The sequence below is a fragment of the Hermetia illucens genome, chromosome 2 (assembly GCF_905115235.1).
Source record: "Hermetia illucens chromosome 2, iHerIll2.2.curated.20191125, whole genome shotgun sequence".
Taxonomy (NCBI): domain Eukaryota; kingdom Metazoa; phylum Arthropoda; class Insecta; order Diptera; family Stratiomyidae; genus Hermetia; species Hermetia illucens.
In genome coordinates this window covers 69728305-69753767 of record NC_051850.1, presented here as the reverse complement: position 1 = coordinate 69753767, position 25463 = coordinate 69728305, and the positions used below count along the sequence as shown (strand labels likewise).

Genomic DNA, 25463 nt, shown 5'->3' with positions numbered 1-25463 from the left:
CGACTTTCGCACGAAGATCGAATCAGTACATATTGTTTGGGAAACTTGATCCATAATAAAAGTCAGCAAAAACATAAACTTCGCCACATGTTTTATAACCAAAATTTATTGAAGAAATATTTTTGAATTTAAAAAGTATACACTGGATTTAATCTTTCCGCAACGAAACGTTTCTGGTTTCAATCCCATCCTTTGTGATGACATTTATAATGACACCATCGCCGGTGTAGATATCCCTTTCAGCAGCTGAAATGAATGTATCCACTATCACCGAAATAGCTTTTTCTTTCGGGATTGGATCCTTCGCAACGTTCTCCTGATTTTTCAGACCAATTTGATTATCCAATACAGGTTGGAGTAAAGCCCCCGCAGATCCTCCGGCACGGTAAGATGCGAGTTCGCAATGCCCAATCGGATCATAGCTGTATACTACCCCTTTCCCATCTGCATCTAGCCCAGCCAGTATATTCGATACATAGTAAGGAAAAAACCTTTTGTGATACATTATAATGGACAGCATCTGCGAAATAGCGTTCGTCGGCATTACTTTTTGATGCAGATAATGGTACATCTTCATTCTCGCAGAAATCAAACTGGTCAACGCAAGAGTATCGCACCAGCATCCCGTTGATCCCAAGACTGTTGTGCCTGACAACTTGAACAGCTTATTTTGTTTTCGGGTGTGAATCGAATATCCACTACTCAAGCGAGTGTCTGCTGCAATTACCGCATAATCATCCCCGGCAATTGCGACAACGCTCCTGAAATTTCAATTAGAAAGAATATATTTCAAAACTAATATATAGACCTTACCCTCCATTTGATTCGTAAGGATGGAAGTCGTGTTTGACCACACCCGGTACATTGTACTCTGGGAAATTCTCTGCAGAAATCATGCTAAACACCAAATAAAACTCTGTCAAGCCTGCACACCAAACCACAATGATTCCGCAAATTCCTTGTCCACTAACGTCAATTTGACAGTCAATCAAACACTCAATCGACACACGGCTCCATCTATATATGTTCCACATAAGCTGCGTGCTGCATGGCACTCGCAGCCTCGTGGAGCGCATTCGTCGTACGCGGTGCAAGGCTTTCTCTATGGCTTCGCAACGTATACCTGTCAAAACGAAATTTTGAGGTTTTTAAGAAATATTTAAGAAATACTTTATATAATTGTATGCAATGTGATTTGATGGAATATTCTGTTTGTTCTTCAGTTGATCTAAAAAATTTTCTCGCAATGTTTTTAAGTCACAACGCGGGGATGATCAAAAACTGACATACCGCACGCGGTTAGACGAAAACCCCAAACAGTACACTTCGCGAGGTTCGTGAGCGTTGCAAACTCCAAAAGAAACTCAGCTCCTGTTTCTTTCCGCCTTGTAGGTCGAAACACAAAGCGGAATAAATGAAGCTCATTACACGAAACTTCTATGAAGCAACACACAACAAGTCCAATGCGCAACGCGGCATGCAAACAAGTTTGGAAAATTGAACTCTTGCGATGCGTGACAGAGAATAGTTTGTTGCCACTGCACGTCATTTGCAATATGGTGTTGCTTTTTCGTTTTCGACAGTTATTGTTGAATGTGATTAATTTCAATGAATTCGTTTTGAGAACTGGGGAAGGCAACATTTGCGTTGCAAGTACTAATTATTAATGTTATTAATTTTCAGCCTGAGGTATGTGCACTCTTAGTGGCATTCAATTGTATGAATTTCATAACATAAAATATTGGAAGATGCATACGCTAATTGCAGAAACTTGAAGATTAGGGGCAATGCCGCGATTTTTTCTGCGGACAATCGACGTGCGCGCATATTTTATGTTATGAAATTTATACAATTAAAAGCGACTAAGAGTGCACATACCTCCGGTTTAAATTCAATTTTCATGAATGGAAGCGGCGGGACTAATACAAGTGACATTAATAATTAGTACTTGCAATGCAAATAGTGTCTTTCGCAGTTCTCAAAACGAATTCATTCAAATTAATTACTTTTAAGGGTAGCAGCCGAAAACGAAAAGTGCCGCCAAATTGCAAATGGCGTAATTTGTCATCAGAACGAACCTTGCTGACGTGGAGCGAACTTCGCCGACCTGAAAGCTTCATTATACATTGAAGTGCCTACGGCCCGGAACTACTCTCGTCCGCATTCCGCACGCATCGTAATTATGTTTTCCGCTTATTTCGCATTAAAAAACATTTTAACGCGTGGGAAACCGATTGTACTGACATTTAATGTCATAATTATTGATAAAACTGATTGAAATACCCCTTTACATTTCGTACAAATTATTTACGTTTACAATGTCATTTTCTGTGTGTCCGGTCAAATTTGAAAGAGACGTTTTCCTTATAAGTTGAGCAGTTTAGATTTAGATAAAAGTCTGTGTATTTTCATTCCAAATGATATAATCAAAGTTATTTTAGCTTCATTTCACTTCCAACTTCCGTTATAACGAAGGGGAATTCGCTGATCACCGGCGGGAATACCCGCTGGAATTTGTTCATATTTATACTGTCATATTACACGTTTTCATCCAAATGTTAAAGGAAAGGTTTGCGAAAAAAATAATAAGAACTTTAAAGATAAGTCGTTGCATAACTTTGAGATTGTTGTAAACCGTCTTAGTTTAGCTTAAGACGATATTAACAAAATTGGAGATAGAATGCCTCTTTTGATACGAGTAGCTTTTAACTAATTGTCAATTACCCAGGTTACTGTTTTCCGGGTTGCACACACTTAACCTGAAAGACCGTTGCATATTGTCCTAAGGGAAAAGCCATTGGGGTAGAAGTTTCTCAATGTTTCAGGATAGCTTCATTACTTCTACAAAGCAGCGCATTGCGAAAACTGACTCCGGTTCTCTGAAATGGCACGTGGGGATACGAATTGTTCCTCAAAGGAGAAGAGAAATCATTTCGGCCATCAATGCACTTAAACGGAGTAAAGCCGCTGGGTAACGGTCTCCCACAGAGTTATTTATCGCTGCATCTACAGCTACTATAGATCTGCCTCTTCCACTCGTGCGGAAATCATCTCTTAGATATACAAGAATAATTATCATAATAAAGTACACAACTAGAAATAACGATTAAATTTAGTGTAAAATTTCTTACTCGAAACTTGGGCATTGTCGTCGACATGGTGCTTTCCCTCTTGACTGTGGTTAAAGTCGCGCTGGATTCCGTGGACGAGGTTGTCTCCGCTGACATTGCAGCCTCCTCGTCTTGCACAGCTACCGTTTCCTTTGATTTTTGTGACGAGGAACTCTTGCAAGTTGGCCGTATCGATCAATTCTCCGAATGAAAATGTCCGTCCGCCTGTCAAACGATCGACTCCCGTTTTTCACTTCGGAAAAAATTTCGCTAATTGTAAACGGGTATCTCGACCACGGAAGGAAGTTTTGTGGTTGGGGCTGCCCTACTCCGCTTTGCCGCACAACAGGTTGTCGGAGTGTCAGGAGAGAAGAGGAGGAAGAAAGGAAGCAGGAACGGTTGGTGTGTCGGAGGTGCGTGTTTTTTCCATGTAAACGGCGGTGTAATTTTCGAGTAACTCTCAAGTGCTTTTTTTCAAACGACTCATCAAATTAGATTCATAAAATATGCACAATTCACGCATTAAAGCCGTTAGATTGTGCATCACGCTTGCATTCGGGAATTGTGTGGTGATGCGAAAATCGACGAGAAGTCCGTGACAGCGAGCAACAAGGTCTCAACCACGACGTCAAGGGAGACGTAAAAGTATTTGGATTTGAAGCGGCGGTTCTGCTTTCTTATGGCGAGATCGGGTCGGTTACGAGTGTTTCCACTCACGCAGGAAGATGCTGCCCGTTTACTTGGAGTCTTTTGGCGTCAATATACTGTGAGCGTCAAAAATAAGTAAACACCCATCTTTTTTGTATTTAAACTTTTATTGCACAATGTTTATTGATAGAAATTAAAATGTTTTATCATAGCTTGAAAGGCTCATATAATAGAAGTTTATGTCAGCACAAACACTTAAACAAAACAAAACATTTTCAAAAATAATTCATCTTGTCTTAAAATACTCATGAATTTACGCGTCAAAAGAAAGTATACAGTGGCAACACTTCTCGTTTTGTTTTTAATTATTTCCGGGAATCACACAAATTTCTTTGAAACTGTTTATAAGTGAAGTAAGCAAATATAGTGCACTAATATTTTTCGTAGATTTTCTTTGTTTTTGTTTGAATAAGTGCAAAAGTATAACATTTAAGATAATGGGTAAGCAAACCACAAACGAAACACGAAAAATAATTTTAGATTTACTTAAAGAAAAGAAATCTTTGCGTGAAATTGGAAAAATCGTTAGAAGGAATCATTGTACGATAAAAAAATTATAGATAAATATACGACTCGTCATACTATTGAAAATTTACCGCGGTCTGGGCGACCTAAGAAGCTTACTGACTCCGAAGTGCGGACAATTGTACGAGAAGTAAGGAATAATCCAGTTTCAAGTGCAGTAAACATATCAAAGAAAATAGCTGAGACTTCAGGCAAATCAGTGAGTGCAAGCACAATTCGAAGAGCGCTCCACAAAAATAGTCTACATGGCAGAGTGCCACGTAAGAAACCCTATATTTCTAAAGCGAATCAAAAGAAGCGTATAAAATTCGCCAGAAAGTACCAAAATGAGGCTCCACACTTTTGGGAAAACATTTTATACTCCGATGAGAGTAAATTTGAAATATTTGCGGCGAAAAAGCCACCAAAAATATGGCGAGCGAAAAATGAAGCATTTCTCGACAAGTGCGTTACAAGCACCATAAAGCACGGTGGAGGCTCAGTTATGGTCTGGGGATGTATGGCGGCATCCGGAGTTGGAAATCTAGTTTTCATCGAGTCTAAAATGACTAAAATAGACTATTTAAATATACTGAGGGACAATATCACTCCTAGTGCTGACAAATTGGGGCTGTCGGGAAACTGAATCTTTCAGCACGATAACGATCCGAAACATACTTCCCACATTGTTAAGGAATGTTTGTTATACCGAACGCCAAAAACCCTTGATCACCCACCGCAGTCCCCAGACCTTAATCCTATCGAGCATTTGTGGGAACACCTTGACAGGAAAATCAGACAAAGAAGCATTTCCAACAAGGACGACCTAAAAAGGGCTTTAATCGAAGAATGGAACAACATTTCTCCAGATATTACAAAAAATCTTGTCAAATCAATGCCTAAAAGACTGAATGCTGTTCTAAAGTCACATGGAAAACAAACTAAATATTAAAAATTATTTCTAATTAATTATTGGATATTATTTCTTAGAGAAGTAAATTCTGTATACTTTCTTTTGACGCGTAAAATCAGCAGTATTTTGAAGCATTAATAATTTTTTGAAACGGTATTTTGTTTTGTTTAACTTTTTTTCAGATTTAAACTTCTATTATATAATACTTTTAACCGGTGATGAAGCATGTTAATTTTTATCAGTAACTGCTATGAAATTAAAGCTTAAATACGAAAAAATTAAGTGTTTACTTATTTTTGACGCTCACAGTAGATTTAAGCCATTAGCTGATCTCATAAGTGAAACCAATTCCCAAGAGACAGCGAAGGCCGAAACTACGATCCTTATTGCAAATCCTCGCCAAACATGACTTTATAGCTGTATAGCTAGGCTGGATGGAGTATTTTAAAATAATATATAAATGAAAACACGACCCAAAAGAATCCAACTCTTCAATCAATCAATCAATTTAAAATTGAACTATAAAGAATATCCTCTCATGTTATGCCTTTTTTCATAACAAATTACCCTAAGTACGATTTTGATTTTTTTTCAAATTTTATTATGTTATTACATTTATCGCATTTATTTCGTTGGGGTTGGTTTAGTTTTGTTGACTCCTGAGTCAAGGTACGTGATTAAATGAGAATGAGAACCAAAACCCCGGCGCACAGCTTGGCGAACTCCACTCCTCGCGCGTTTGGTTTTTGTGAGTTAGTCTTCTCCCTTATTTGGCGGTTTGGCATTTTAGCTTCTTTTGGATTGAAACTTTCAATGGTATCACTCCGCCTCGAGACTTCACGTATCTAATAGAGTAGTTCACTGCGGGTGGGTTTAGTTTTGTTGACTCTTCAGTCAATTCATGTGATTAAGTCTCTGTGTTCTGACAGGGAGTTAATATGTGATAACCAAGAACCTCGGTTTTCATCGCCAAACTACTAGCATTCGGGTTAACTCCAGCACGTGCCATTCGGTACCATTTATTATCTTGCGCAGTCGGTGTTCACGAGCCTCTAACTTAATAAATAGCGGACGTAACATATATTCAGATAGATCCTCTGGGCTCATCCAACGGCTACGGGAAGAGATCCGGGAACTTAGGTTTCGACCGGAGCACTGCACGATTCGCTCGTCGGCGACCGTGTTCAATGAGGACTCGCCGGGGCGCCGGTCGTACCGGGATATCTCTACTCCTCGTGCTGGAGCATCGCATTTGCCATCTGCAAGTTCGGGTACATGACCAACTACCGACCTGGACAGATTCTTTAGAGGAGGACCGCGTAAGGCAGTGTCCGGAGGGGGCTGACTCGATGCCAGTTGGCAGTTCCTTGGATCGGGTAGCAATGTTGACGGAAGATACCCTGGGAGAGCAGTTTCACTCTTTGAGTCGGCATCTCCACTTGTAAACAGGACCTACCCTAGAATGGAATTGGTGTTGCCGGGGGAAGGCTGGTCCTCTGCCCTGAAATCGACTGTGCGGCGAACTACTAGAGCGGTTCGGTCAGCTTGCTTCCGATGGCGATATCCGGAGGCTCATGAGCAGCCGAATCCAGGGAAAGTATCTACGGCCCATTCTACATCAATCCCTTCGCCGGATTTCAATGCGGAGAAGACATATGAGCACATACTTAGACACTGGCTCCTGTACCATATTCGACTGCGGAGGTATCAGGAAGCTCGAGTACGAATCATGGGCACTGGGCTGCACGAGCAAGGGCACATCAATTCCTTTCGTCGGTAGTGCTAGCGGGCCAGCAGAATTGGGAGTTTCGGTGAGTTGAACTGGGTAAGCAAATTCTACGTGAAAATTAGTCCCCATCAGGAAATTATGCCTCGTGTTAAACACGGCAGATGGGACTCCTTATTCCACGCTAGGAAAGGTTTCTGCTACGGTCACGTTCAGTCTACAGCTGATCTGGAGTTGTGGATCATCCCCAGCCTTAATAAAAATCTGTATTTGTGAGTTGATTTTTAAGGTTTTGTGTAAACACAAAACCTTATTTAAATCGGTTTACTGTCTGTCTGTCTCGTCTGTCTGTCCGTCCGTCACACGCGTTTTTCTCAGAGACAGTTATAGCGATTGACACCAAATTTGGTAGAAAGGTGGGAACTGTGAACGCTCACGCATACAGTGAATTACATCCTTTTACGTCGAATTTAAGGGGGGGTCCCCATACATGCAAAAGGGGGGTGTAAAATTTTTTTTCATCAAATATAGTCATATGGGGTATCAAATTAAAGGTCTCGATTAGTACTTTTCAAAGCCGACCTTAGTTTTGACATTCGTTGGAAGAGTGGGGAGCGCGGGGGGTTGAAAGTGATCACTTCTTTAAGGGGGCCATTCTCAGAAACTACCAAACCGAAAAATCTGAAAAAAATCAGGAAGCTGCCACTATATGGTACCTAGGCTCCGAAATGCCTTCCATGCCGATATCTGTTTAAATAAAGTTAATAATAGTATATTACTACAATTTTTTGTAATTGGTTAGAAACCCGCCTTAAGTTCATCCTAGTACCATGAAATTTTGCAGTGATATAGGCTATAATATAGAGCATGATCTTACCAAGTTTTGTGGAAATCGCACTATTACTAACAAAGTTATAATACCTTAAATTTGTTGCTTCTTTGAAAATTGAAGACTATGAATGTCAATATCACCGGAAAGTAGATACTCTCACATAATATATGGATATATTACATGCTACGTACTAAGAAATACACAAAACCTTTCGTACCTGAAGCGTCCAGCTTCCGGTTTCCCGACTTGTTTTATGCTTTTAATTTGCTACCTGGCCTTTTTCTGACAAATGGTATTCCATCTTCACAGGATTCGAGAACTCCGGAAACGGTCGATGACCTGTGGCCAGCAGCATGTTCTGTCGCCCGTGCAGGAGCTTCAGCTGCAAACTGCGATATCTATGTTTTCCTCTTTCAGGAAACAAGGACTAGGACGCACATCGTTGGTATATAGCATACATTGATGTAGGAGGTGCCAAAACGATCAAACAGCGTCACTATCCGGTATCGCTAGCTGTGGAGAAGCCTTCATCATGGAGGTATATCGGCTGTTGAAAATGGGGGTCGTCGAGAAGTCGTAAAGCATTTGGGCTTCCCCGGTGGTGGTTTTCGTGACACCAGGCAAGGTGAGGATATGCCTCGACGCCCGTAAAATTAATCTTTGCACGGTAAAGAGTGCTTACCTTATGCCGCTCATTTCCGGTATTGACCTTAAGGACACCATCTTATAGATACCCTTCGATGAGGCGAGATAAGATCGCCTCTTGGGTGTCTGCGGCTATTACCGTAGTTGGCGTCAGTTGGCAGTTGTTACAACTCTTTTGACCAATATGCTCTATAAGGGTCGTCGCTTCATAATGCAGACTTCACCAAACCGTTTTCTATACATTGCGACGCCAGTAAAGACGGTATATGCGTGGTCCGTACGGAGATGAGGTCCCTATGGCTTTCATGTCGCGTGCAATTAGACGGTGACGGAGCCCTACGTGGAGGGACATGAATTTCAAGTGGTCAAATGGCTGATGAGCAAAAGCGATTTGAGTGGTCGTCTTGCACGATGGGCATTGAAGCTTCGAGATTTCAAGTTTACCAACAAGCATTGCAAGGCGACATAGAACGTCGTTCCTGACACTCCGTCCCACATTCATAGTGTTGATGCCTTGGTGATGTCGGCGTTCACCGACGAGGACACCACTGAACTCGACTTGAACTCTCCCGTCTTTAAATCTGCGGAATATTTTAATTTCTATTGATAGTTCCAATCCAAGACAAGTCTCATCAACTTCCGGATCTGCGTGTGGCCGACGGCTACATCGATAAAAGAACAGAACACGCCGATGGAGATGCTCTGCAGGAAGCTTCGAGTTGGAAAATTTTGGTTCCGGGGAGTTAACGGAGGGTTTGACTGAGCGACTTCATGACCACTCCCTATTTGCTCATGGGTGGTTTTCTAAGACTTTACAACTTACGTCTCTTGTGATCAGCACGACTGGTACTAAAAAGTCCCTGATATCTGCTGCGCGCTGAGATCATCTGTACATTCAGCCACCAGGCACACCCCATACTTTTTGACTTTTGGTCAGAATATGATCACGCATGGAGGATCCTACTCTCTGTTGCGCCAATTGGACCTCCTTCAGGATCCTTCCTCGGTCATCTCTAGTAATGTGAGGACGGAGCTCTAGGAGAGAGCTGGACCTGAAGTTCCTGGCCAGTGTAGTGTCGTGGGAGAGATGTGGGGGTGTTGATTGTCACTTCTGAAGAAGTTGATACCGCGACGACCGAAAAGTCGTCATCAGCGATTGCCCTCATCCAGGAGGTTCAGATTGATGTGTTGATATTAATGGACCGAGTGGAGCAATTCAAGGGCGGTGCCCGGATGAGCAGGGAGTATCTATCCCTAGACGAAATGCTTACTCAGACACTTCTCCAACTGGACTCAATAGACGCCGGTGACCAGGGTAACATCTAACTCGGCTCAAGTGTCATTGACTGATTCCTCCAGGTTCTTCTCCTCGCCGTGAGGCCGGCGAAGCACTTATGGTTCGTTACATCGATATAATTTTCCTGACTGCTTTCGAGGATTCGAGGTTTTCAAAATTTCAAATTTGAGACGTCAAGTCACGGGCACGCAAGAAGATTTTCCATTGTGGCTCCTCTGCTCCGCTTTGCCGCACAACATGGCGGCGGATTGTCAAGAGAGAAGTGGAGGAAGAAAGAAAGCAGGAACGGGTGGTGTGTCGGAAGTGCGTACTTTTCCATGTCGACGGCGGTGTAACTTCCAATTAATTCCCAAGTGCTGTTGTCAAACGACTTGTCAAATTAGATTTATAAAATATACACAATTCACTTACTAAAACCGTTAGATTGTACATTACTCTTGCATCCGAGGATTGTGTGGTGACGAGAAGTCCGTGACATTGAGTAACGGGATCCCACTCACGACGTCAAGGGGAGACGTAAAAGCATTTGGATTGGAAGCGGCGGTTCTGGTTCCTTGAGGCGGGATCGGATCGATTGCAAGTGTTTTCCGTCGCGCAGGAAAACGCTGCAAGTGCTTGTTCACTTGGAATCGTTCAATACAGATTTAAACCATTGGCTGATCTCATAAGTGAAACGAACTTTGAGTAGCGTAATCCCAAGAAACAGTGGTGGCTGAAATTACGATCCTTATCGCAAATCCTTGCCAATCATGACTCTGCTTACAAGGCAGAGGGCAACAGGCAGTTATTTACCAACAACTTATGCTTATGCTTTTGCTAGAGATACTTATATAATATTTGTCATTTCAAATGCTATTATGTATGATAGTTTAAGGTGCTATTTATATTGTTCGCCGCGTTGTTTGCTATCGATAAGTGTTATTTTGCCGTTCGACTTTCTATTCTGTAATTATAATTCGAGTAATACATCTTGAATAAAACAATTTACTTATTTTTCTGGGCAAAACAAAAAAAAAATGCTGCTATATGCCGCATTTTCCTTGTTAAAGTGACCACAGAAAGAAAAAAAAAACAATAAAATTGTTAGTGGAGGTAATAATTTCAAGCCTTTATCATTTTTCAGTTATGACATGGAAAGTATAACATGTTAAACGCGAAATATATAATATGTAAAAGTATCAAAAAGTAAAATTTTATCTATGTTGTTTAGGTCAATTTAAGTTTTTCTGAGAGGTTTTAAAACAATAGAGAAGAATGTATCTGCTTGGGAAGTGGTTCCCAGTGGATTTGTCGAGACAAATTAATACTATTCATTAGCGTTGATATAGGCAGGCAAGGCCACCATATTATCTGCAGGCTAATAAGTTTAAAATTCCGTTATAATATTGCATTTTAAAATTTAGATTAAAAATCGATTTTGAAATTTCTTAAAGGTTGAACAGTTATATCTTCGGATGATCTTTGAAATTAAAAAAAACACTCATTTATAAGAAATTTTATGTCATTTCCGAACCACTGCCTATATGGTTTGAAATGAAAATACACAGATTTTTCTGTAGACATAAAGACCGCCAGTTGTGGAACGGACGGTTGTCAAGAATGCGTTCGAAAACCTTCACGGTATGGGATAGTAATTGGATCGGAGGGTAATTTGAACATTCTGCTGGATTACCTTTTTTTTCATATTGGAGTTCTGGTGCTTTCTTGTCAGTCAGATGGTGTTGTATTTTCCACAATAACCCGGTTGAAGAACTAGTGAGCCAGAGTGTTATGCCTCAACTCGATTTCCGCAGCTCAGATGCGATGTCGTCACGTCCTGTGGCTTTCCCCAATTCCATTCGTTTTGTTGCTTACTCGAGTTCCGTGGCACTGACAGGTGCAACAGCTCCAAATGTCCACAGAGTTTTTGGAAGTATCGGATGAATAAATTAAGTCCACCAATTCGATATTCCTAAAAGCCGTCTGGCGTCCTGGCCTACATTATTGCTCCATCCCAGGCAGAGATTGTGACGCCTTCTTTTTCTATCATGGATATTGCCCTTATAGACTTTTCGGGCTGGATCATCCTCACCTTCACTTCACCCTCAGCCGGATTTTATCGACAACCAGACGGTCGTGGCGTCGCAGATACATTTCATCCCTATATATGCTACGGAATCTTTTTCCTTTTGCCCAGCTTTTGTCCCATTAATAACCAGGGTTGGCTCGTCGTGATCCGTTGCGCCATTTTGTTCTATCAAACACCTGATTGCTTACCGTCGACTTCGATATTCAGACCAATCTTTTTTCTTTTTTCTTGTTAGCGCGAATTACGTGACCATACCATCGAAGACGCCTTTCTTGCAATTTTTTCACGATCGGTGCAACCCCATATCGACCGCGGATATCCTCATTTGGAATGTGATCAAAACATGTCACGCCACTAGTCTAATGCAACATTTTCGTCTCCATTACCGCAAGACGCCGTTCATTGTCTTTATAGTTGATCGGCACCCAGAACCATAGAAGGCGACAGGACGAACGACATTGTGGTAAATTTTAGATTCGAGACGTTCGTTGATAAGTCGATCACAAAGAACACCAGTTGTCGAACGCCTCTTCAACCAGGAGCGTTAATACGTAAAGCAATTCTTCTCTCCAATGCAGCACTGTCGTGTCAGTATCACGGATCACCTTTTCCAGGGCCAAGTTAAAATGGATGGTTGATAGGGCATCCCCCAATTTTAGACAATTGTTGTTCTCAAATGGTCTCGAGAGTGGTACTGCTGCTTTCATCTGGCCTCGCACATTGGTCAGTGATATCCTATTCTGTATTATCAGGTGAGGCGGAATACCGAAAACTCTCATGGCCCTTTGCATTTTTATACCGGCTATGCTATCCAAGGCTGAAGGCTAGTTCATTCAATAAAGAGTCTCACTACCGCAGCTTGTAATGCTTCAGCTCCTAAAAGGAAACTACGTCTCGGGAAATTACCCGTGTACTGTTGGGCCGCTGAAATTACAAGCCTATGAAGGAACTCCCTTAGACGTGGATGTATTGCCAGCGGACAAGACGAGGTGACGCTTAGAACCGCACGGTATATGAGTGGGAAAAAGGAACTCCGCCACGAAAGCAACAGGCAGGATGCACGACCTAAACAGAGAGCCATGGGGCTTCGGGCTAGCTTCCCAAAAACTCAGTGGCTACCAGAAGCAGCGTAGATGGAAGAAATCGTGCAGGCGCTTTTTTCCTGTCCTCCCCATCCGATCTGACGCTGTCGATGGAGAAGTGAGTACGAAAAGTCGAACTTGCTACTCGGCGCATTCAATAGATGTTTGATAGCAGGTGTTTTTCCGTCTCACTGGAAGGTTGCGCACTTATGCTGGTAAGCAATGGCAAAGGCGACCTAGAGGCGCCGTCAGCGTATCGCCAGCTCAGTAAGTTGGACACAGCGGGGAAGCTGCTTGACAAGCTCATCAAGGCACGATTGACTGATGCAATATGTGCTGCGGAGACTAGTCACCGACACAATATGGTTTTAGAGCGAGGCGATCCACAATTGGTGCCATTGAGGAGGTGGTCCAGACAGTAAAACTGGCTGAGCCGCACAGTCCCTACTGTCGGCGGGTGGTGCTGCCTGTGACCTTCGACAAAAGAAACGCCTTTAATTCTGCGAGGTGGTGCGACATGCTTGAAGCACATGAAAATTGTTGCCATCCTCCAGCCTACCTATTGCGGATGCTGAGGGACTATTTAAAGGACCGTGCCCTACTCTACCAAACCCGAGAAGGACATCGGGGGCGGTCCAGGGATCTATTCTTAGTCCGGACCTTTGGAACACCTTATACGATAGCCTTCTACGACGACGCCTGATGAATCGCATCTGGTCTGATATGCGGAGGATGTTGCGGCACTGGTTACCGCACGCACGGTTGAACAGGCTCAGCGCACAATGGGAATGGTGATGTGGCGAGTAAGCAGATGGATGGCTGAGCATGGATTCTCCCTAGCTCTGGAGAAAACTGAGGTCGTTGTGTTGACCAAGGAGAGAGTTCCCACAATCCTCTCTATTCAGGTTGGTAAAACTAGCAACGGAACGGAAGAACGCTGCACACCGAGTAATGTTGCATTCTCAAAGAACGCGGGCATGCGAGAACTGTGAGAGGTCTGTGAACTCGAAAGGTACAGGGAGCAACCGTACCAGGCGCGCAAGTTTTACCAACAAGTTAGCGGGATGAAGCCGGTTCATCCTGCCGAGACAAAGAGGCAAATCTGATTTCTGACAGAATGGCCATATTGAAGCGATGGGTTGAGTACTTTAATCAGTTACTGAACAGTTGAGTTGAAGGTCCCGCCAACTGAAGACGACGGACAAATACTGCCACCACCGAGTATAGAAGAAACAGTCCGTATTCATCGACTTAAAAATCATAGGTCGCCAGGCGCCGATAGAATTAGAGCCGAATTGGTTAAATATGGAGGCAACCAATTACACCAAGTGGTTCATCAACTTGTACTCAAGGTGTGGGATAGTGAATCAATGCCTGACGGCTGGCGGAGGCATTATCTGTCTCATACATAAAAAGGGAGATATCACAGTGCAGCAATTATAGAGGTATCACGTTGCTGACTACCATCTGTAAGATATTCTTCGCTATCTTGCTAGATCGGATAGCCCCATACGCCCAGAACATCATTGGCCCATACCAAAGAGGCTTTACTCTAGGCAAACCAGCAACAGATCAGAATTTCCCTCTACAGCAAGCGATGGAAAAATTGTTGGAATATGGACATCAGTTGCACCATCTTTTCATAGATTTTAAAGCCACTTATGGTAGCATAGCCAGGGTAAAACTGTACACGGCCATGAGAAAATTCGGTATCCCGACGAAATTGATAAGACTGACTAGACTGACCCTGACCAATGTACGAGGCCAGATAAAAGTAGCAGGATCGCTCTGAAAACCATTCGACATCAACAACGGTCTACGACAAGAGGATGCCTTATCATGCGTCCTCTTTAACCTGGCCCTCGATAAAGTGATCCGTGATGCTGAGGTAAATGCAAGAGGTACGATCCTCTTTAAGTTCACCCAACTACTGACCTAGGCTGACGATATCGACATCATGGGAAGAACCACCCGAGACGTACAAATTGCCTTCATTCAGATCGAGTAGGCCGTGCGAGATCTTGAGCTACACATCAATGAAGGCAAGACAAAATATGTGGTAGTAACGTCAGCACCGAGAACCAACCAACAACATCAAACCGCACTGGTAAAACGGGAAGTATAAAGATAGGAGACTACAAATTTGAGATCGTTGATAATTTCTCCTATCTAGGGTCGAACACAGCTACGACGATGAAATCCGCACACGGTTGTTGTCAGGCAACAGAGTCTATTTCAGTTTACCAAAACTGTTCCGCTCGAAACGTCTTACCACAGAGTCAAAGCTCTTACTGTACAAGACTATGATCTTGCTAGTCCCAATGTATTACTCGGAAACTTGGGTTCTTACCAAGAAAAATTGCGAACTCTTTGCGGGATTCGAGAGAAGAATCCTCCGAAGAATTTTTGGCCCCCTAAATGAGGATAGACGATTACATAGCCTACATAACGGCGAAATCTATGAGTGTGAAATCCGTGCACGGTTGTCGGCTGCCAACAGTGCCTATTTCAGCTTACAAAAACTGTTTCGCTCGAAACGTCTCACCATAGGGTCAAAGCTCTTACTGTACAAGCCTATGATTTTGCCCGTCCTTATCTATACCGCGGAGATCTGGGTTCTTAGCAAAAAAAATTGTGAACACTTTGCCGCGTTCGAGAAAAGAATCTTCCGAAGAATTTCTGAACCCCTACAAGAGGATGGACGATACCGTAGGCTCAATAGCTTACGGTGGGCGGGTCATTTAATCCGTATGGATGACGATTATCCAGCCCGGAAATCCTATAAGGGCAATAGCCATTACTTTGTCTTGGGCCTCTAGGAACTATAATTGAGGCCATGCTGCAGAGCGTGAAGCCGAGTGGCAGGCTACACTCAGGGCATTTTTAAGTCGCAAAAGAGGGAGATGGATAGGAAAGATGTCAGGGTATTTGACGTTCCCTGAATCTATGGATTTTTGCTCCTATACTGAATAGGCCTGGCCTGAGGAAATGCGTCAAACGGTTCCGGGTCAGAGTCCTGGACGCTTCAGGGGATGTTTTAGCCAGTAGTCTCTCTGAGACAGAAGTCCGGCACTTTGTGTGTAAATGTATTTTAACTCTCTCTCAAAACAAAATGCAACTGATGTCCATATTGCAACAGTTTTTGGTATAGGCCGATGGGGAAATCTGACCTAGTAACATCATCATCATCATCAACGGCGCAACAACCGGTACCCGGTCTAGGCCTGCCTTAATAAGGAACTCTAGACATCCCGGTTTTGCGCCGAGTTCCACCAATTCGATATCTCTAAATGCTGTCTGGCGTTCTGACCTACGCCAACGCTCCATCTTAGGCAGGGTCTGCCCTGTCTTCTTTTTCTACCATAGATATTGCCCTTATAGACTTTCCGGGCTGGATCATCCTCATCCATACGGATTAAATGACCCGCCCACCGTAACCTATTAAGCCGGATTTTATCCACAACTTGACGGTCATGGTATCGCTCATAGATTTCGTCGTTATGTAGGCTACGGAATTGTCCATCCCCGTGTAGAAAAAACCTCTTCGGAGGATTCTTCTCTCCAACGCAGAATTCGCAATTCTTCTTGCTAAGAACCCAAGTCTCCGAGGAATACATGAGGACTGGCAAGATCATTGTCTTGTACAGCATCCCCTTGTCGTAGACCATTGTTGATGTCGAATGGTCTTGAGAGTGATCCTGCTGCTTTTATCTGGCCTCGCACATTCATCAGGGTCAGCTTAGTCAGTCTTTCCAATTTCGTTGCGATACCGAATTCTCTCATGGCCGTGTACAGTTTTACCCTGGCTAGGCTATCGTACGCGACTTTAAAGTCGATGAATAGATGGTGCAACTGGTGTCCATATTCCGAAAATTTTTCCATCGCTTGACGCAAAGAGAAGATCTGATCTGTTGCTGATTTGGTTGGAGTGAAGCCTCTTTGGTATGGGCCAATGATGTTCTGGGCGTATGGGGCTATCCGATCTAGCAAGATAGCGAAGAATATCTTATAGATGGTACCCAGCAACGTGATACCTCTATAATTGCTGCACTGTGTGATATCTCCCTTTTTATGTATGGGACAGATAATGCCACTTTGCCAATCGTCAGGCATTGATTCACTATCCCATACCTTGAGCACAAGTTGATGAACCACTTGGTGTAATTGGTTGCCTCCATATTTAACCAATTCGGCTCTAATTCCATCGGCTCCTGGCGACCTATGATTTTTAAGCCGATGAATTATACGGACTGTTCTGGTTGTTCAGCAGCTCATCAAAGTACTCAACCCATCGCTCCAATATGCCCATTCTGTCGGAAATCAGATTTCCCTCTTTGTCTCGGCAGGATGAGCATCGAAGTATATAAGGCTTTATCCTGCTGGCTTGGTAAAACTTGCGCGCCTGGTGCGGTTGCTTCCTGTACTGTACGAGTTCACAGACTTGTTCGTTCTCCGAGGCTTCCTTTTTCCGTCTGTGAAGTCGCTTCTCCGCTCAACGGAGTTCGTGATAAGTCTCTGCGCATGTTCGCGTTCTTTCAGAATGCAACATTACTCGGTATGCGGCATTCTTCCGTTCCGTTGCTAGCTTACATTCATGGTCAAACTAGCCGTTCCGACTCCTTTCGCGACTGGGGCCAAGTACGTTTGTGGTCGTATCAATGATAACGTTCTTCAGGTGGTTTTGAAGATCATTTGTTGATGCTTCATCTCAAGAACCTCTGTTGACTGCGGTTATTGCGGCATCCATTTCCCTCTTATAGGTGTCGCGGAGGGTTGTGTTGTGGATGGCGTCAGTGTTAACTCTCACCTGATTGTCAGAGGGGATTCTGGGTGGCGTCGTTATTCGAGCTCGGAACACCATGCCAACGAGATAGTGATCCGAGTCTATATTGGCCCCTCTATATGTTCTGACATTCATCAAGGCTGAGAGGTGGCGGCGTTCGATCAACACGTGGTCAATTTGGTTGAAAGTGGTCCCATCTGGAGAGGTCCATGTATGTTTGTGGACCGCTTTCCGCGCAAACCAGGTACTTCCAATAACCATTTCGTGTGATACTGCTAAGCTATGGGAACCTGAATACGGGTTCCTTCCCTACTTGGCTGTTGAAATCCCCAAGTATGATTTGGATATCATATCTGGGACAGGTTTTGACGGTTCGTTCTATTGCCTCGTAGAAGGTATCCTTCCCCGACTCTGCAGTCTCCTCTGTAGGGGCGTGAACATTAATGAGGCTTATATTTCTAAATTTACCTTGCAAGCGCAGAGTACATAACCGTTCGCTTATGTTTTCAAAGCAACAGCAGATTTCATTTTTTGGCTGACTAAGAAACCTTCTCCGAGCACATGGTTTACTGGATGGTCACTGTAATATATGGTGTAGCGACTCTTCTCCAGGAAAGTAGAAAACCGGCCCCTGTCCAACGCGTCTCCTTTTACATTGTTATATCAGTCCTATATTGGAACAGGGTATCGGCTAGCTGCTCAGCAGCTTCATCTCTGTACAGGGAGCGCACGTTCCATGAGAAAATGCGCAAACCTTTGCCGGGTTAATGGTTGTGTAATCCGTCCAGTCCGAGGCTCCTGTTGTGGCTTCGTTGTTAGGGTTGTCAGCCCTACCCAAACCCCAACTTGGAGGACCATCTGGGACAATTTGTCCCGTTTTTAAGCGCGGGAGACTCGCCTTCATCCTTCTCCGTCCGCAGCTTTTTGTTAAGAAAGAGCTCCCAGAGGTCACTACGTGGAGGTGGAGATAGGGTTTGGTGGTAGAGGTTTTATGCTCCATCGTGGGTACCAATTCACGTTTCGCCCTGGGACCTACATATACTACCCTGTGACCACCCTAGTAAGATAGCGGAGAATATCTTATAGATGGTACTTAGCAACGTGATACCTATATAAATGTTGCAATTCGTGGTAAAAAGGGGGATTTTTATGTACGGGACAAATAATGCGTCATGTCTAGTCAGCAAGCATTGATTCGAACCGCTTGGTGTAATTGGTCGCTTTCACATTTAAACAACTCGATTGTAATTCCATCGGCTCCTGGTGGCTTATGATTCTTAAGCGATGGATTACACGAACCTATTTCATGGCATGGTGGCAGCATTTGTTCGTCGTCTTCAGTTGAAGGAACCTCCAACTCGTCGATATTCTGATTGTTGAGCGGTTCATCAAAATACTCAACCCATCGCTCCAATATGCTCATTTGGTCGGAAATCAGATTCCCTATTGCATCTTAAGCCATGCAAATAAGATCCTGACGTCATAATTCACATTCGAGTCAAATATTAAAATGTTATTCATGAAGAAAATATTTCGCCTCTGCCCAACTAAAACACCAACAGTAAATGGTTTTCAGCTGAGAATATTTTAAAGAAATTTTCCATAGGTAGCAAGAACACTTCCGTCTTATGTACATACTCGTATAGTGTATGTATTTCAGACTATTGGCTTCAATGTTGTGCTGATATGTTCTGATGATTAAGCTAGTAGCATTCATATCAAACTTAATGTTGATATGGGTCTTCTTATGAATTCACTTTACAATTGAGTAAGTGCAAAATATTACACTTGCAATATGTGCTCAACTGAACTGCGCGTCTTACACACCAAAATAATCCTCAGATAGCAAATACGTTTCAGAAGTTGGTAATGTAATGGAATGATTTGCAGCGTTGAGGTTGTATCATGTGTGTTTCCAAATGGTAATAAGTGCATAGTAATTGATAATTCTCCTATAACTTTGTTGATTGGCCAATATCATGCGATATATTATCAGCTACATTACAACAATGTTGACCCCATTGCCTCCTTCAGGGTATTGTAATCCTGTAGTGTACCGTTACGGTCTTGAATAAAGTGCTCTAACACACTTCAAGGCCCTGATCCAATATGGATTGTGACGCCAACGATTATTGTATTATAGCAAAATTGTGTGCCTTCACAATAAACTTAGAGAGGGTTTTCAAATAAATTTCTAAAACATAGTAATATGCTATTATTAACTTTATTTGAACAGATATCGGAATATTTTGAAGCCAAGATTTTGTATATGAGCATCACTCTGATTTTTTTCAGATTTTTCGTTTGAACAGGTTCTGAAACTTTTTGGGACATACATTTGGAGTCCTCAGTTCTCTGCGTTTCATCCGATATCAGAAATAAGATTTTCGAAAAGTATTAATTGAGCCCTTCAATTTGATGCCCCACATGACAATTTTCTGTGAAAAAAATATTGATTTTTCGCATATATGTGGAGCCCCCCTCCCCCTCTTAAAACCAAAATTCATTTTTAAAGTTTTGGGTAAAACAAAACCTTATTAAAATCGATTCAATGTCTGTCTGTCTGTCACACGCATTTTTCTCCAAAACGGCTAAACCGATCCGAACGAAATTTGGTGGACAGATGGGAACTATGAAATCCCACGCATACAGTGAGTGGCATAAATTTAGGTGGAGTTTACATGCAAAGAGGGGATTCAAAAATTTTTTTCACCGGATATAGGTGTGTAGGGTATCAAATGAAAGGTCTCGATTTGTACTTTCCGAAACTGACATTAGTTCTGGCATAAACTGCAAAGTGCGTGAGTAAGGAGGCAAAATGTACGCATTTGAAGTGAGACAGGACTCATTTTCGGAAAATACCCAACCCAAAAATCCGAAAAAAATCACAGTGGTGCGCCTAGATGAAATCTAGGCCTCAAAATATGTCCCATTCCGATATTTGCTCAAATAAACCTACTAATAGTATATTACTACTTTTTAGAAATTTACTGAAAAACCCCCCTTAAATTCATCCTAGGACTTCGGAATTTTGTACCAGGATAGGGGACAATATTTTGTATATATGTGCTAAATTTCATGGAAATCGGGCAATTAACGCCAAAGTTATAGCAGTTCAAACTTAGCAATCTCGCGCGAGTTTACTGCTTCCAAAGCCATGCAAATCAGATGCTGACGTCATAATTACCCGGAATAATTGACATTCGCGTGGAATATTAAAGTTGCATTTATAAAGAATCTACTTATCTGCAGCACTTTTTAAGATTTTCTGTAAAACACTTATGTGAAATCTAATCTTCGAGAGATGTCCCATTCCGGTATCTGCTCAAAAAATTTACTAATAGTATATTATCAACTTTTAGAAATAGACTAAAAAACTCCCCTTAAGTTCATTCTAAGTGTACTAAATTTTGCACCGACATAGAGGAGCCACATGCATACACATGCCAAGTTTCATGAAAATCCAACTATTAATGGGAAAGTTATAGCAGTTCAAACTTATCAATTTCGTGCTAATTAACAGCATTCTAAGTCATACAAATAAGATGCTGACTTCATAATTAACGAGAATAATTGACATTCGAGTGAAATATTAAAATTCCATCCAAAAAGAATCTAATTCTCCCTAGTCCTTTTTTATATTTGATGTTGGTTAAATTGTTGGCATTTGCTAATAATATTAAACTCATAATAATAATAAACAGGGGCGTATGAGGTTGACCATTATCAACACAGGGCTTTCCATCAAATGATTTATTTAAATCACTTTCTAGAAAATAGAGGGCAATGGAATTTTTAGCTATATTACACGGAGCTGTCGTGCACTCGTCGCTCCTCACATCTTTTTCTTTTTGTTCAGCCATCAGTTCACAAGCGGGGTCGGCCTGTGGTGATCGGTTTCGTCATTTTATTTTATCAAATGCCTGATCAGGATGTAATCTTGAGACCTTTAAATCCCCATCCAGCATATTAAACCACTATTGTTTTGGCCGGATTTTTGGTTGCTTACCATTGTTTTTGATGTTGTGACCAATACTGGTTGTTGAATTCTCGTTAGTGTGAATTGCGTGACCACACCATCGAAAACGCCCCTCTTGCAGTTTTTCCACGATCGGTGCAAACCCGTCCGATCGCGGATATTCTCATTTCAGACCTAATCAAAACGTGTCACGCCACCAGTGCAATGCAACTTCTTCGTCCCCATTACCGCAAGACGCCGTTCATTGACCTTTATAGTCGGCCAATACTCAGAACTATAGAGAGCGGCAGACGGACGACATTGCAGTAAATTTTAGATTTGGGACGTGCGCTGATACGTCGATCACAAAGAACACCAGTTGGGGAATACCACTTCATCCAGGTTGCGTTAATGTGTGAAATAATTTCATTACGCAGTTCTCCATTGGCAGATAGCATTGACTCGAGAAATTTAAATCGTTGAGTTCTGGCAATGGCAGTAACCTGACCCTCGAGATATTTAAATCGCTGAGTTTTGGCAATGTCGGCAACCTGCCCTTCGAGATATTTAAATCGCTCAGTTCTGGCAATGGCAGTAACCTGCCCAGAACTGAACGATTTCAATATCTCGGGTCAATGCTATACGCCAATGGAGATCTACGTTATGCTCCTCACATAGGGAAACACAAAACCTTTTATACCTGAAGCGTCAAGCTTCCGGTTTCTCGACTTGTTCTAAATTCAATTCTTTTTCGACCTAATCCAGGCCTACTCCGCCATGGAGAACACCGACGGTGGCAACCGTCAATCAAATTAACAACATTCGAAAATTCCTTCGCAAAATTTTTTTCTGTATGAGTTGTTCACTTTTAAAGAATAAAGGAAGAGAAATATAATATGTTGCTATTTGTTGAATCTTCTTCTACGTAGATAATATCATAGGGTAATAATAAACTTATTAAACATAGCATCGTAACCTTTCTTTCGTCGGAATTACATATCGAATGTAATTAATCAGCTTCGACGTAATAAAACATAGTTCGTACAATTGGTTGCATTTCTTTATATATCAAATGTAATGTAAACTATCAATGGAATATGATACAGGTCCCTACATTTCTTTCCCATCAATGAAATTACGAATATAGATCAAATGTATTCAATTGTTTACTGCATAGTAAAAGAAAAATGCAAATCATATTTATGAGTTCAATCGCCTAACCTAAGTATTATTGCAAGTTGCATGCAACATATTTCCGAAATAATTCATGTTCACGGCATGGATCATGAGGACAATTATTAATGAAATTGGAAGCGCACATTGTATAAATATTGATTCATGCAGAATGACATGAGGAAAAATTGTTGAGGTAGGAATAAGAAATTATGTATTCAAATAGAGTAAGTTGTTATTAAAAACCAAAGTGAAATAAACACTGAAATATGAAAGTTGTTTAACTTTCATCCCCAAATAATATTGTTCTCTACAACAATTGAAACCTGTCAGTTTATAGATCTATTCGAAGCCGTGATCAGCAATAATCCATCGATTGGAAACATTCAAAAGCTGCAATAGCTATTGCATTGCACCTGAAGCTAGTAGGAAATAATTATGGATCACCGCTATTGGGTTTCAGACAGCCGCCAGGCTGCCTGTGAATATATGGGCGCCAACCTAGACTTAAAAATGGTTGGATTCAGATCCGCAAACGGCATAACCACGATGTACCAAACCATACGGAACTGCCTTGCGGGATTCAGCAATTTGGAATACACCGCTTCCCAGTGGGATCTAATAGTGGTTCGAATCATCATGCGGAAATTCGACAATGATACTCTTCATTGTTTCGAAGAGGTCATCGAGGGTGGCAAGAAACTACTTTCAGTGAGTTTCCATCATGTCACCAGTTTGGTACCAGTTTAAACAACCTGTTACACACCGGCCCCAAATTGCAAGATGACCTAGTGCAGACATTGCTAAGATGGAGGAAATTTCAATATACTGGGTCGTCCAATATCGAATAAATGTTCCGTATGATTAATATCCAAAAAAGTCATAGGCGGGTACAGCAGATGATGAAGCTGTTTAAGGCTGAAGGACTTACCCTACGTAACTTGACAACAAATGATCCCACATTGCTAAACGACATTCCCGTAACCTACCAGGATACGGGACTATGAGAAATAGTACTGGACGCCCGCTATTCTGGGTCTACTTTGGAACCCGGTTTCCGACGGTTTGGAGTATGACCCTGCTATCAAATATTGCAGCGATAGATGATCCATTGCAATGGCTGGCTCCGGTGACAATTGGCGCGAATATATCCTTTGCATTACAATGCATTATTGTGTCCGGATAGCTGAGTGGTTAGAGCACAAGGCTGTCGTACGGAAGGTCGTGGTTTAAATCTCACTGGTGGCAGTGGGATTTGTATCGGATACGTCGGACGGATACCAGTCGACTCATCTGTAAATGAGTACCTCAGTCAAATTAGGGTAATAATCTCGGGTGAGCGCAATGCTGACCACATTGCCTCCTACAGTATACTGTAGTGTACCGTTACGGTCTTGAATGAAGTGCTCTAACACACTTCAAGGTCATGATCCAATATGGATTGTTGCGCCAACGATTATTATTATTATTACAATGTGGGAGCCTGAAATCAGTTGGGATGACGCCCCCGCGGAGGATCTGTTAAGTCAATACAAATCTAACCAATACTTTCGATCTATTGGAGCGATTCTCGTCATTTTCGAAGTTGGTAAGGGTAATGGCATACATCCTGCGCTTTGTGGTGAGAGAAAAGGGACCCATCTCTTCAGGGGGTATGAAAATAGTCGATTGCGTATACTTCCTGCGGTACAAAAAACTGAATTTAGCAAGAGATCGAGGATATCGTAAAGAATAGCTCACTCTCGAAAGGGTTACATAAACTCAACCCGTTCGTTAATCATCAAGGCTTTCTGAGGGTTGGAGGATGGTCGTATCAAATGAACACAAACATCCGATATTCCTACCTCGAGAAGACTATGTTACTGGCTTAATAATCCGGAAAGCACACAAAAACACTCTACATGGAAGCACTCGTCATTCCGAATCGATAAGCAACCACCGGAAGAACTCAACCCAAAGACCAATCACCTACTCACGCTCAGCAGATCGACCGACTGCGAAACTTTTCCACTCCTCGAGCTGCAGCACCGCATTTGCCATCTGCGAGTTCGGCTCGGATATCATCCAACAACCTGAACAGATTCTCATGGGGAGCTTATTTTTTCACGTTATCAGATTAATTTTATTTATAAAAGCCCACACTCGCATAAGCAAGAAGCTTGTGTGGGGTGGTGAATTTACAACTTAAGTTTTGATACACACATACAGTATGCAAAATTCGTATTCGTACACCCATTTTTAAGGTTTTGTGTAAACACAAAACCTTATTAAAATCGGTTTACCGTCTGTCTGTCTGTCTGTCTGTCTGTCTGTCTGTCTGTCCGTCTGTCTGTCTTTTTTTTTTTTTTTTTGTTGAGGAGGTGGAAATCTTCAAAAAGACACTGGTCTGGACACACCAGCGTGTGGGATTTTACCCACTAAAACCACCCCCGACTCCCTCCCTGCCCCGCGGAACCACCATAAGGTATTACATCACGGGGCGGAGTCAGCTCACTCTAGCTTTGTCACCTTTCTTCTATACGCGGCGCACGTGACCGCGCTTTTCTCCTTTCCTCTGCCTTTCGCAATTTATCTTGAATAGATGCGATCATGGAGTTGACCGCATCCCAATTCTCCTGATGTGCTAGCATTTTCGGTACCAGATTTTCTGGTACCAGCACCTCT

General features: G+C 42.3%; 1 protein-coding gene across 2 annotated transcripts; it reads right to left on the bottom strand.

Annotated features, from left to right (window-relative positions):
- Positions 1-88: 88 nt before the first annotated feature.
- Positions 89-24872, bottom strand: LOC119648953 (proteasome subunit beta type-1). Of its 2 annotated transcripts, none has more exons than XM_038050872.1 (3): positions 24776-24872; positions 814-1123; positions 89-761 (listed from the first exon to the last, which is right to left on the bottom strand). In XM_038050872.1, exons 1-3 carry the CDS (start codon positions 24861-24863, stop codon positions 149-151), a joined length of 1011 nt encoding a protein of 336 aa, XP_037906800.1. In that variant the 5' UTR covers positions 24864-24872; the 3' UTR covers positions 89-148. The 2 variants fall into 2 exon arrangements, with proteins under 2 accessions (XP_037906800.1, XP_037906799.1); XM_038050871.1 differs by lacking the exon at positions 24776-24872 and adding an exon at positions 1291-1564.
- Between the last annotated feature and the right edge of the window lie 591 nt (positions 24873-25463).